Raw genomic sequence first — 13957 nt, 5'->3', positions numbered from 1 at the left:
GTAGACAGAGGACTACTGGGGACACTTCCCAGCCTGGCCTGGCACAGGGCCACATAGTTTCTTGTGAGTAAATCACAGGCTGAATCATATACAGTTGCTGATATGTGATGGTGTCTTACCTACAAAAACAACAATTTCATACAGTTCAACCTAGATTTGTTGACTCAACCAGCTAACTTTACAGCTAAAGAGATATAAAAAGAACCAGAATGATTTACAGGCCGTAACAACCTAACTAAAAAACTTTCCATGGACAGAACTAGAGAAAGGACAACCTCTGGCATGATCAGAAAATAAAGAGTAACTACAGTTTGTGAATATGGCAGTGAATTTCCTTTAATCAAAGACAACCATGACAAATTCATAACTATCAAAAGCTACATTTTACTAAAAACAATCTGTCTTTAAAAATGTTTAATCATACAATATATACAATACATGCTGCTTCCCTTTTTGGATTTCGCTATCCATCTGAGTCCTAAAAAAAAAGAGTAAAAAATAGCTTGTTAACAGTTTACAAATGATAAAATGAATCAAAAGTTCACTTGATATATGTAATAGAATCTAACCACTAGTCCTTTCTCAGTGAGTAGGGCCCCAGTCCACCCACATTATATACCTTATGTCTGTTCTCTTTCCCTCAAGTTATCTTTGAACAAAAAGAAGCTCAATTAATTGAGGTACATGTTAAGCATTTACATTAAGTATTAAAAGCTAATTTTAAACTCATAATTATAGAAAATTTGAGCTAAAAAAAAAAAAAAACCTTAATGATCTCATTCAGAATCCCATCATTTTACAGATAGATTTACAGACAAAATGAAGGGGAGTAAGATTAAGTGACCTGCTCAGTGATTTTAAACTAACGGGATGAAGCAAACAGAATTCAGGTTTCCTGACTCCCACCCATCATAGCAAATGCCCAATCATATCGAAGACTTCCTGCTAGCATGTCCTCTTTCGTAAAAATGAAGTGCTTCACAGCATAACTCAGATTTCAGAAATGTCCATTTACTGACATCATTCCAGGTAATTCTGTCCTAATACTCCTTTTCTACTTCATAGCTGTAAAATAAGCAAATCTAGTTTTATCACTTATCTAGTTTATCAATCCGTTAGGGAGGGGAGAAGGTGGAAACAAATTCCTGCTCTGCCTCTTTCAACCACAAATTTTTAGAACAACTGAAGTAATCCAAAGAAGGGGACTCGCAGCCACTAGGCCTGGCACTGCCTTTCCCACCAGCACACACAGTTTTAAGAATGAGGCACTAGAGGGAGGCAAATCCCAATTTCACTAGAATGCGGAAAAAGGAAGATGGTCTGGAACCTACTTGGAATTTAATAACACATAGGAAATGTTACCTTTGCTGGCGTCAAGCGCTTAGCCTCTGCTGACTCTGGCCTGAAGCAATCACAGGCTCTGATATCTCGAAGGTCTTCACGATCTCCTGGCAGAGAACAAAGACATTTGGGCATTAGGTTTACAGCAAATAACAAGGGAGACAGAACTACCCTGGGGCAATGTGCAGAGTTTTACCTCCCAGTCACGGTAGCTCAAAGCTATAATTCCTTGATTCCTAATTTGGGTGTTTTGGTCAATTCCCTCACTTTCTTCATTAATATTAACAGGTTCTGTTTCAAAGATAAAAGTGTTCAAAGGTTATCAAATCACAAGAGGTACTCTGAACAGAAAGTGCTGAGAAGGAATGAACCTGTATGGAAGACACTCAGAGTATTAAATACTTATTAGGATTCCACTCATCAGTGACACATTAACCATGTTATTTTGGTAGCAAATAATCCCTTAGCTTCTATTAAAAAAAAAAACACTCTCCCATAGTAGAGTTACTAGTGGCAATCATTTGAAAACCTCCGCATATCTGCCTACCAACCCCAGAGAGAATCCTGAGTCCCAGAGAAATTGAGAACCATTAAATAACAATCAGGGCAATGCAAGTACTTGGCTCTCTCCAGGAGACCTCAGAAAGAAAGGATTCACAGAGAAGTGGAATTATTCAACTAAGAAAGATTCTCTCCAGGTTGAGGAGAGGAAGCTGGCTTCAGGGGAAAACAGAAGGGAAGAAAGTACAACAGTAACTTTAATTACAAACATTCTAAATTAAAACTGGAGGGACTTCCTTGTTAATCTATATGGCAGATGTTGAGTCAATGATACAGATGAACCCCCTGGTTTTTAAGTAATGCCCGTGTTGGCAGTACTTCAGTTAGTTGAACGAGATACAGCATTGTAAAAGTTGGTTACCTAAAATGCATACTCACAGTTGCATTTCATGAACTCGAATGACACATTTTCTCTAAAACTAATTTTTCTTAATGTAGCATCATTTACCTATTATTGGCAGTCGGTCTTGGTCAAGCTTTATTCTTGCAAAACCATCCTAAAGCACAAACATAATTTTAGATTTAGATTCAAAAGCCTATTTAAAAAATTAGATCCAAAACCTATAACCATTGGATAAAAAAACATTAATTAGAAAACCCCATATCCCATGGGGCATGTGGGTAGTGCAGTCAGTTAAGCAACTGACTCTTGATTTCAGCTCAGGTCATGATCTCAGGGTCATGAGACTGAGCCCTACTTTGGGCTCCAGGCTCAGCAGAGAGTCTACTTGAGATTCTTTCCCTCTCCATCTGACCCTCCTCTTCCTTCTCTTTCTCTCTCTCAAAAAACAAAAAACAAAAAACTCCATATCCCAGACAATCAAAATATACCATTAACAATGAGGACATTATATGGACAAGACTTTCCAATGAGGCATCCCTCAGGTTTCTGACCAGTCTTCATCCTGAGTATCTCCTAAATAAAACTGAAACTGGCTTGGCTCTTAGACCTTCCTTGGCTCTTAAATATGATTCACGCAGATTTTTGGACACTCAGCATTTTATTATGCATAACTCATCATTAACTGTTGATAAAATATGTCTTTACTATTTCTGGGACAATACTTTGGTCGATAAGAGATTTTTGTCTGTGGGCAGCCCCAGTGGCTCCGCGGTTTAGTGCCGCCTACGGCCCGGGGTGTGATCCTGGGGACCTGGGATGAGTCCCATGTCAGGTTCTCTGCATGGAGCCTGCTTCTCCCTCTGCCTGTGTCTCTGCCTCTCTCCCTCTCTGTGTGCCTCTCATGAATAAATAAATAAAATCTTAAAAAAAAAAAAAAAAAAGATTTTTGTCTGAGGTTAAAATGAAATTGACCTTCCGTGTAGAGTGCCAACTGCTATAAGACTAAAGTCAGTCCAAAGCAAATTTCCACAGTATAAATCTGAGCAAGGATTCTTTTCTTAATTTTTTTTTTGAAGATTTTATTTATTTATTTATGAGAGACACAGAGAGAGTCAGAGACATAGGCAGAGGGAGAAGCAGGCTCCCCATGGGGAGCCTGATATGGGACTTGCCCTGAGCCCAAGGCAGACCCTCAACCACTTAAGTACCCAGACGTCCCTTGAACCTTCTATTTTGAAATAATTTCAAACTGAAGGAGCTACAAGGCTACTATAAAGAACCCCCATATATTCCTTCCCCAACTTCACCATCTGTTCAAGTTTTGTCACATTATTTCCCCTTCTCTACACAGGCACTAATGATTTTAAGGAGAGAATTAGTGATAGATGACCTGCTCCTCTTCCTTAATTGAAAACTTTCAGTGTGTATTTCTTGAGAACAAGATATTTTCTTATCAAATTTGGGAAATTTAACATTTATACCATTTACACTGCTATCTATAGCTCCATATTCAAATTTTGTCAATTCTTTCTGTAAATAATTCCTAAAACGTAAAAGCACACAATTTAAAAAGTTTATTATATTTAGTAATCTCTACACCTAACGTACAGCTCAGACTCACAACTCCAAGATTAAGTCGCATGCTCCGCCAACTAAGCAGCCAGGTGCCCACACAAATTTTCAGCTTGTTTCTTCTGCTTCTGTGCTAGCATTTTGCCAAATGGGATGGGCCAACCATACACACCAGTTAGTACCTTCGCCAGCTCCCATTCACAGCTTTTATGTTTACCCCCCTCCTTTTTTTTTTGAGAGAGAGAGAAGAAGAGAAAGAGTGAGCGAGAGTGGTATGCAGGTTTCATGCCCAGCACAGAGCCCAAAGCAGAGCTTGATCTCATGACCCTGAGATCAGGATCTGAGCCCAAATGAAGAGTCGGACGCTTAACCAACTAAGCCACCCAGGCACCCCTATTATTTACCCTTTAAAAGGTATACTAGGAAAAAAGAGAAATAATCATAAATCTTACCCTTATAATGAAGGAAACATGAAAGATGTTTTCCACTGTTCGGGGGAAAGAATGTGGATCAACCACAAAATCAAAGAACGACATAGGAGTATCAGCTATAGACAAAAGAAGGAAAAAAAATCTTCAAAACAGGGAAGATGATTTTTTTGCCAATCAAGAAGACTAACATTCTCCTGTGTTATCAGAGGAAGGAAATGGGCACTCAATCTGTCATAGGAATGTAAACTGATACAGCCTTTCTGGAGGGCAATCGGACATTAAAAATACATATGCCCACTCATCTGGCCACCCTCCTCTCAAAAACTGTCCTACAGAAATATCAGCACATGTGCACAAAGTTGCATACCAAGATTTTCCACTGCAGTGGGTTTCACAAGAACAAAATGCTGCAAAGGACTTGGTTGTCCACTCACGAGGATTTGTTCAAAGTATGATACAACCATACGATGGGAATCATTGAGAAAAATGAGGGGGATCTGTATGTACTGATATGGGAGAGAAGGTCCATGTGGAAAACTCATACTGGGGAAAAAAGAAAAAAAAAAAAGCCCAGAAAATTCCCAACTACTTCTGTGCAGAGTTACGTTACCGACCTAAAGACCTGATGCACACAGGGAGGGGGCTGCCTGGGGGAGTGAGGTGAGTGGGGATAGGTGCTCGACTCTAGGTTGCTCACTTCTATGGCACCTTTTATTTTGTAACAGAAAAAATACCCCAGCTTTTTAAAACAAGAACAGGAGGTGACTTTGCAGCACTCGCACGTGGGGCTGCTAGAGGAGAGAAGCCTCATTAAGTAGACCTGCCAAGAAAGAACCAAGGGGATTCAGACATTACGTAGGACTGAAAACGCTTCTCAAAAAACAACTTCTCATTGCAAGTGAGACGCGTCTGTTAAATATGAACCCCTCCACTTTGAACTTGGTATCATACTCACGATCTTCTCGGAAATACGTCTGCAACAATCCCAGAATTCTTTCCACTTCTTTCTCTGTCGCTTCTTGATGGGATTCTTCCATTTCACTTAACTGAAAATATAGAGTCGTTACCACGCGGACCGACCTACTTGCCTATCCGCTCATGTTTCTGCTCTTTTCTATGTCCAAACTCTTCTAAATGCCTTTTATCAGGGGACTGCCGAGCAGTTTTTATCGTCGTCTTAAAATTTAGTTAAAAAAAAAAAAAAAAAGGGATCCCTGGGTGGCGCAGCGGTTTGGCGCCTGCCTTTGGCCCAGGGCGCGATCCTGGAGACCCGGGATCGAATCCCACATCGGGCTCCCGGTGCATGGAGCCTGCTTCTCCCTCTGCCTGTGTCTCTGCCTCTCTCTCTCTCTCTCTCTGTGACTGTCATGAATAAATAATAAAATAAAATCTTTAAAAAAAAAAAAAAAAGATTTTCTAGCTCCGTAACATTTTTATATTAACTTTTTAATGGAGGAGTAACATCACCAAATCAACCATTTTCAGGTTGTATGTAAGTAGCAAAATTTTTTAAAAAGTGCCGTTTAGAACAGTGGTTCTTAATTGGGAGTGAGTCTAACTCCCAGGGACACCTGCCAATATCTGGGGGGTGTTTCTGGTTGTCCCAACCTGGGGATAAGCGGGGAGGAGGAGGCGGCATCTAGTGGGAAGAGGCCAGGGATGCTACAGCCTCCCACAACAGACAAGGACCCAGCCCCCAATGGCGATGGCACTGAGGCTGAGAACCAACTCCTGGCTTAGAACTGATCCAAACTACAGAAATGAATTAAAACCAAGACAGGGGGTTCATCCAACAAAATGTTTAAAAGGCTTACATGATTTAAGAAATGATCGAAGTAATTATTTTAGCGACCGAACCTGACTCCAGATCTTAAAGCTTAGAAAAGGTGGCCAAACCGCACATACGTTGTATCAATAGCTACTTTAACCTGAGATGTTTTTAAAAAAACAAACCTGGTCAGGCATTGTCTTCTTCTCTTCTGTCGTGGGACCTTTTCTTGGACGTTCACTTCGTGGCTTTGGCACAGGGAACTCTCCTTGTATTGAACCCAACCTAATGAGAAATATGCTTTCATGTCTTTTTTTGTTTGTTTTTTAAACAAACTGATTTCACTAACTGGAAGCAGTTCCATGGAATGGTCAAATTCAGACCGGGCTTCAGTAATATATGAACTGACATCGGACCAAAACTCTGGTCAGTTCTGTGACATCCTACCTGTTCCCTTTGTGTGTCTCAAAGAACCCCTAGGAGCTCTACGCAACCAGATACCCCCCTCAAACACCTTCCTATCTTGCTCTCAACAGTAAACTGGTAAATATGCCTGTGGTCTTCCCAGCTAGCCTGCTGTCTCTTTGGCAAGGCCAACTTCAGATCAGTGGGAAGGATGAACATGTGGGGAAGAGGAACAAACAGCCCCACTGGGGTTAAAAGCCTTTGGACCAGGGGTGCCAAGACAGAGCTTACAGCCTGGGACTACAGAACACACCTGTCTCAAGATGACAAGTCAAACAGAAGCAATGGGATTCTTTTCCCCTTTGGACCCACTACACCCCCTAAAAAAAGTGCTAATGCAGAGATAAGCTACAGTAATTGATGTACCATGAAGAGACCAAGGCCCCGAGAACATAGACCCATGTGGTCCCTATGCTTGAGGAGCTCAAAGTGTGCAGTGTAGATGGACAGATCCAAATCCACACACACACATACATACATGTCCATTCCGACATAATATGGTAGATCCCACAGTGCTATGCTAGAGTAATACTCAAGTGCTGTGAGAGCTTGTGGGCAGGGATCTACCCAGCCATGGGAGTGCTCTCTCATCTCCCAATGACACCTCTGTCTGGAGAAGCTACTAGAGGCTTCCAAGTTAGGGCCTAGGAGATAAGCAAACCTTCCCAGACAGAAAAGACGGGGGGAAGATACTGTAGGCCAAATAACAGCAAGTGCAAGGGCACAAAGCTTTATGCAATTCATTGTGGATGCAGGTTGTGCCAGGTGATGAGAGAAAGTTTAAGGCACAGCACCCAAGGCTGCATTTAGATATTTGGGATTTATGACAGAGCCTAGAACTCAAAGGCAACAAATAGAGATTTGGACTTTCTCCTGCAACGAAGAAGTCTGATCTTTATGCTGTTGTGTGTGCAGTGGTTCTGGGCACCTGGGTTAGCTGAAGGCTTGTTAAAAACAGATGCCTGGCCTCGCACCTGTGTGTCTCCAAAGCTGCCTCCCTGAGGTTTACCTTCCTCGGGAGCTTTGGGAGGGTGAACTGGAACCGACAAATGTCCCGGAGCTCAGCACTTAAGGAAGAAACAAATGGGTGCTTGCTCTAGAGAAAGTATCTGCTGGGGAACACCCCAATGCATTTGAAGGTGGTCTTAACAAAAGAAGCAGTAGGGGCCATTCTCAGTTTCTCCAAAAGGACTGAACTAGGAAATTAAGATAGAAGCTAATTTGAGTATAAATGAAAACTTTTCAAAACTAGTCTCCAAAAAACAAGCTGGGCAGTTTATGGGAGTGACTGAAGCAGGCTTCGAGGACAGGTCAGCGACCATCCAACAGGAAATTACAATAAATGGCACTTTATATACATTGGTAGAATCTGGAGATCCCCTCCCTAAGAGGTATCATCCTCCTACGAGTTAAGGATTAAGGGCGACAAAATAAAGCCAGATGGCATGCCCCAGATCCAAAGCCTCACACGCTGGAAAACAAAGCTGCCAGTGGAGCACTGTGGTCAGAGGTTCTGGCCCACAGCCTTTCCCGCTTAAACTGAGCAGGATGAGGTTCCATCCACATCAAGATTTTATGGGCTTTTCAATCAAAGTTTAGAAAAATCTCCCAACAATGGCATCCTGATTGTCACTTCCACCATACTAGATCACCTTTGTTCCTACAATAAAAAACAAGGTTTACAAATGGCTGGTCTGTCATATTTTTAAAGTAATCTTACAGAAAGTGGAATGTATGGGTTTTATTAAAGGTGTTTTCTGCTGTTTTGCCTGATATTTTCCAGGAGTCATAGACTATGAATTCAAAATCAGAACTATCTTCATCACGGATGAGTTCTTCAGCTTCTAGTGGATTTACACCCATATGTGTCAGCTACAAAAATGAAGGGAAACAAAAAACCCCAGTTAAGCCACAAGCAATCATACACTGCATCCCATAATCTCTATCTCTAAACTTTAAGAGGCCAGAGGCAAAAAGCCTGTTTTCAGTGCCCTAACACGTTGGCTACATTTCTTATTATACAAATAATTTTAAATAAATTCCAACTTTCAAAGGTAGAAATACTAGAGTGAATGAATGTTTAGTCCATCCAAGTATTAGGAAAGCTGTGCCAACACACAAAACTGAAATCACATCCCAAATCAAAGGCTCCAGGATAGAACAGGCAAGGTTAGCTGGCTTTCAGATTATCGTTTTTAAGCCAACCTCCTAGAGACCTCTATTCAGCTTGTGTCTCAGAACATCCAGAGAGCAGTGGCCTAGCGTCAGAGAATCGCTCATCTTACACCTGCCTTCCTGGGAAGAACTGCCAGAAGTCTAAGGATTCTCTTATCCCACACGATCTTACAGAAAATGAAAGTACTTTGATTACATAATGAAATTATAAAATGCCTACAAGTTATCAAATTAAAACAGTAATATCAAATATAAACAATCATCAAAAAGCCCCCAGGGCGCCTACCCCTATTAAAGGCAACAAACCCTGAAGAAAGGAGAGGCTGCAAGAGCCTGATCAGAGATGTCAAGTCAGTAAGTCTGTACCCTCCACCACCCAGTCCCCCTACCACATGCGTAGGAGGAGGGGTCCATTTCTGTCTGGTCAAACCTATCAATCTTTTCCTTGTAGTATCTATACTTGATGTACCCAGAAGGGACTTCCACACCCAGCGATTACAGCTATTAATTTAGGGCTTTACACTGAATGCCTTAAGACTTCCAGAAACTTATTTTGATTTGTTAAAGTACACAGCTCACCTGGATAAATACCAGTAATTTTTAAAAAGATAACCCAGTATATGGCCACTTTTATTTATTCAGCTATACATTAGTGTGCATTTTATACCTTGTGATAAAAAAATTAAAAGAGAAAATTTTAAGGTTTTAAATGTAAGTAAAATTTCAATTTTAAACCACTTACGGCTTTAAAAACAACAGAAAATTCATCTATCTCCCACCTTTACAAAATAACGAACTTATCTGGGTCAGTCTCATGGTACTACATCATTTTAATAACCATTTAACAAACCTTCAGTCAGAAATTCAAAGTCCTAGCAGAAATGCTAGGACAGAGGTTAGCTCAGAGGGGAACCCGCCCCCAAAAAAGAGGAAAAAAAAACCAACCACAACGTTGTAAAACGCGAGGTCAGCCTCATTGTGCTTTTTTGGCAAATCCACCAAAGAAAAGTTTTAAAATTTTAGGTAACAACCATTCAAAGGTGAATAAAACAAAGAAAAGATCCACAAAAAAAAGCAAAATCCCAAGCATATTCATATAGTTCCAAGATAGTCTCAAAGACAGATAACATGCCCCCCCATCAGGCCTAACTGTCCAGCTGAGCTCTGCCACCTGGAGTCACTGAGAATGAGCTAGAACGCTTATTAACCGATAGTTCAGGGGGGAAAAAATGGCCATTTGTAAATAAACGTGCACCCAGAGTCTTAGAATGCTAAGGGATTTTTAAACCTCTAAGCTGCCACCCTAAATTCCACCACCTAGCTCTCCAGTATTGTTTAACTTGGTGAGATCTCTTTGGAGGACTCTGAGACACGCCTCCCCCCCTCCAGACACCCCTCAAAAAGGAAAAAGGAAGTGAAAGCCATTTGCATAGAGATATAAGCAAAGTAGATAATTATGCAATATGTGACATGGGAAACATTTTTTAATTAAGATTCTGTAGCTTTGAACTTACTAGAGTTTCAACATATCTTAACATATCAAACGAGTTCAGATCAGAACGCAGTTGCTTTGCTTTCTCTTTGCCCAAATCTGAAGCCAAAACGAGAAACTGGGCATCTAGGACTGCTTCTCTTGCTCGGGACACTATTCAGAAAAGAAGGAAAATACACATTACTAAATATGCATTACTCACAGGGATTTTCCAGGAAATTTCTACCTACTTATGTGGCATTTTCCACTGGATCAAAAAACCCCTAAAAAATTAAAAAAATTAAAAAAAAAAACCCCAAAAAACAAAAAATCTCAAACATACCCATCTCCCTCTAAAACCTGGCTCCCTCACCATCCCACCAAAATCTGGAGTCAAAGTTGACCAGTCCTCCTAAAAGCCACTCTCCCTCCAGGGGCCTGCTCCTGAGAACTGAGTCCCCAGCTCTTCATAGCTCTGGTTCAACAGAGCCTCTCTCCTCTCCAACACCCACCTGCTTTTCCCTCTGACCCCAGCAGCCCCCAGCAGCGCGTCTTGGCCCCATTACCACCTGTGCAGAGGTAAGTGGGAAGGAAGGCCCACTCTGTGGAGGGCAGGGTGGCTTGTAGAGCAGCAACAGTAAATGGCCAAGGAGCCTCAGGGAAGTAACAGTGCTGGCAGCGCAGGCCACCAAGCCTACAGCAGGGCAGCGACTCTAAGGATGGGTGACTCAGAAATGTCTGACAGAGGACCCGGGATTTAAGATTAGCTACGGAGAGAAAAAGATTCAAACAGGAGGAGACAAGAAGGAATGGGGCAGGGAAACAGGAGGAAGTGAGAGAAGGAAGGGGAAGGACAAGCCTTTTGGTGTTAAGGGCAGACCTGATGGGCCAGCGAGAGGAAAGTGCTCTGGAAACACCTGGAAAGGGAGCCAATTAGAGGGGAAAGCGGCAAAGCTCAAATACAGAAACATCTGTGCCTGGCTGGCTCCTGGGGGCCTTTTCATTTGGGTCCCCCACTTTCCGAACACACCTTGGGCTGCTGAACTTGCTGACTCCGGGTTTTGTTGACATACATCATTTTTCTCCCATTTTATTTCAGGAGCACTGCTATGGAAGTGACCATGGGTGAGAGAGGGCAGCAGACAGAGGCTGGCAGCTCGTTCCTGGGCTCCCCGTGGCCTTGCCCACTGGCCTCGCAGCTCCGCCCAGAAAACACAGACTTCCCAGTCACAGGTGGCTGGGAGGCCTCCACTGAGTTAAAACAATGAATGCCAAGGATCTAGAATTCTGTGTTTGCTGGGAGACTCCCAGAGCCCGGCTGAGTAACTCTGCCTGAAAGAGGTGACCCACGCAGCACAGCAGAATCAGCCAAGGGGAGGCGGTGTGTGGCTCAAGAACTAGTAAGATGCACAGTAAATCAGCAAAGGAGTGAAGGAGTCAAGAGGAACCTTGAGGAGACTGACCCGGGGACCAGGAGTGGAGAGAAGATAAAGCTAAGGACGGTAGAGGAGGGATTTAACCTGGTGGAAGGGAAATGCCCACTTCTGGAAGTGAGATTTAGCAAGCCTGGGAGACCCAGCTGGGGAGTAGTCAGGAGGCTGTGACCAGAACTAGAAAGACACTCATCTGAGAACGTGCAGACAGAAAAACATTAAAAGGTGGGCAACAGGTAAGCCATTAAGTCATACTAGGACATTACTAGAAATAAGGACCCTGGTCCCAGGAACGCGAAGAATTGTGGTGTCGGCAGTGCACGTTCTGCGGACTCTTCCTCGCTGCCCCTTCGTCTGTATTCTGTCTTTCTGCTGCCACAGAACGTCCAGGCCTGGAAAAGGGGTCCAGGGACTTGCCCTAGGGCTCTGGGACCCACTGCTCACATCAGGGGGGACCTGACCTGTCCTGTCATCAAATAGACTGCTGGCGTCCCAAACACTTTTAATTCAAACCAAGATTGTTTCTTCTTGAGATTTTGAGAGAGAGAGAGAGAGCAAGAGAGAGCATGCATGAGCAGGGGGAGGGACAGAGGGAGAAGCAGACCCCTCTGAGCAGGGAGCCTGATGTGGGACTCGAGGACAGGACCCTGGGATCATGACCTGAGCCAAAAGCAGATGCTTAACTGATGAGCCACGCAGGTGCCCCTCAAACCAAGATTTTTTTTTTTTTTTTAACTTCCCCTTCCCCATGGTCTGGAGCTCAGTGCTCTGAGATTTCTCTTTCTTGCCCCAGTAGAAACCCACAGGTCCACTAGTAGACTCCTGCCCCGGCCCCCCTTATAGGTGGGCCTGTACTGGGAAGAGGACGGGAAAGGAAACAGGATGTGGGAGGGAGGGAGGGGGCAGCTTTTTTCTTTGCTTCTCCTATTCAACAAATGTATCCCGGGGATACAGCAGGGGATGCGACAGAAAGATAAACATGCAAAGCTCTCAACCTTGAGGATGCAACAGGATCACCTGGGGGGCTTGCTGAAACAGGCTGCTGGCTGCACCCCCCGGAATTTCTCCTAACGCCTTCGGGAGACGCCTCAGGGGATGGCCAAGGGCAATGAAGACAGTATTAGCGCTACAATGAGAAAGCTCCCAACGCTAGTTAAGGCACTACTCTATTATGGGAGAAATGTCCGGTGTCAATAACTTGGCTGTCATATAAAACTAACTAAAATCATCCTAAAACTTATAATAAAGAGCTCCCATATATGAAGTGACGAATTACCTCCATTAAACAGAGTGTTGGCCTCTTCAAGGACCTCTGTTAATTTGTCGCTGGCATTCAGTATATCCTCCCGGTTTTCTATGCAAAAAAAAAAAACAAAAAACCAAACAAACAAAAAACAAGGTTTGGGGAAACGTGCTCATCACGCGCGAACAGGTCCTTGCCGGCGTGATCACCTGCAGCAGCGCGGCCAAGCCCGGGTCCCCGGGTCCCCGGCGGGGCGGGGTGGCGGGGCGGGGTCCACTTCCCAGCGCGGCACATCCTTCGAGCCCGGGGTGGGGGGGGGGGGGGGGGACTGGCCGTACCTCTAAGCCGCAGCAACCTCAGAGGAGCCCGGCCGCCTGTCGCCTTCACCCCAGGGGCTCCCGGGCTCGTGCAGCCGCGGAGGGGCGCTCCTAACGGCGGCTCCCAAACTTTGCGAGCCCGGAGGCCCCGAGAGGGCGGGCGGGGCGGCCCCGGGTTTCCGAGTGGGCGGGTGCGGTGCGGCCCGAGCGCCGGCGTTTCCGACAGTCCCCGTCCCCCGTCCCCGTCCCCCACCCCGCCGCCCGCCACCGCACGGGGCCACCCCGCGAGCCGACCGAGCGCGGCCGGGCCTGCCTCCGTCCCCGCCCGCGCCCCGCCTTACGTTGGACCGAGTTGATGAGCGCCCGGTACTGATGGCGGATCTGGCGGCACAGGCCGTGGTCGGTCTCCGCCTCCAGGCTCGCGGGGTCCACCATCTCGTCCCCGGAATCCGACGGCTCCGTGTCCTCCAGGCTCGGGCGCTCCGGGGCCTCCCTGCGCTCGGGCGCGGCGCCGCGGCGGGACACGGGCGACAGCGGGGACCGCGAGCGGGAGCGGGAGCGGGTGCGGTCCCGGTGCGGGTCGCGGCCCCGGCCCCGGCCCTGGCCCTCGGGCCGGCGGCCGCTGCTGTCCCCGGACATCGCGCCGATGCGCCGAGCAACTTCGGAGCGGCGGAAGTTCGCGCCAGAAACTGAAAGCCCGGCTCGGCGCGAGCGCCCGCTCCCCGCGGAACGCGGCTCCCGGGCCGGCGCCAGCGCACAGCGACGCCTCTGGCGGGAGGCCGGCGGGGGCGCCCTGCGGGAGGGGCAGCCGCGGGGGGTGAAGGGGGGGAGACACCG

The 13957-nt window shown here is 45.4% G+C and overlaps 1 protein-coding gene across 1 annotated transcript; it reads right to left on the bottom strand.

Moving 5' to 3' along the window:
• Window positions 1-310: 310 nt before the first annotated feature.
• Window positions 311-13774, bottom strand: NSMCE4A (NSE4 homolog A, SMC5-SMC6 complex component). Its single transcript, XM_072805063.1, has 11 exons — window positions 13462-13774; window positions 12837-12914; window positions 10171-10301; window positions 8202-8353; window positions 6202-6301; window positions 5204-5294; window positions 4270-4364; window positions 2351-2399; window positions 1538-1632; window positions 1363-1448; window positions 311-478 (listed from the first exon to the last, which is right to left on the bottom strand). Exons 1-10 carry the CDS (start codon window positions 13757-13759, stop codon window positions 1374-1376), a joined length of 1164 nt encoding a protein of 387 aa, XP_072661164.1. The 5' UTR covers window positions 13760-13774; the 3' UTR covers window positions 311-478; window positions 1363-1373.
• Between the last annotated feature and the right edge of the window lie 183 nt (window positions 13775-13957).

The sequence above is a fragment of the Canis lupus genome, chromosome 29 (assembly GCF_048164855.1).
Source record: "Canis lupus baileyi chromosome 29, mCanLup2.hap1, whole genome shotgun sequence".
NCBI lineage: Eukaryota > Metazoa > Chordata > Mammalia > Carnivora > Canidae > Canis > Canis lupus.
Note: the sequence above shows the minus strand (reverse complement) of the source record. Positions and strands in the feature narration are given on the sequence as shown.

Excerpts from the sequence above, each read along its gene's own strand:
- NSMCE4A (XM_072805063.1), bottom strand. The coding sequence starts at position 13,759 with ATGTCCGGGGACAGCAGCGGCCGCCGGCCCGAGGGCCAGGGCCGGGGC. Across the intron at positions 8,354-10,170 it reads TAAGATATGTTGAAACTCTA|CTGACACATATGGGTGTAAA; the intron begins GTAAGTTCAAAG and ends TCATTTTTGTAG. Across the intron at positions 4,365-5,203 it reads GACGTATTTCCGAGAAGATC|CTGATACTCCTATGTCGTTC; the intron begins GTGAGTATGATA and ends TTTTGTCTATAG.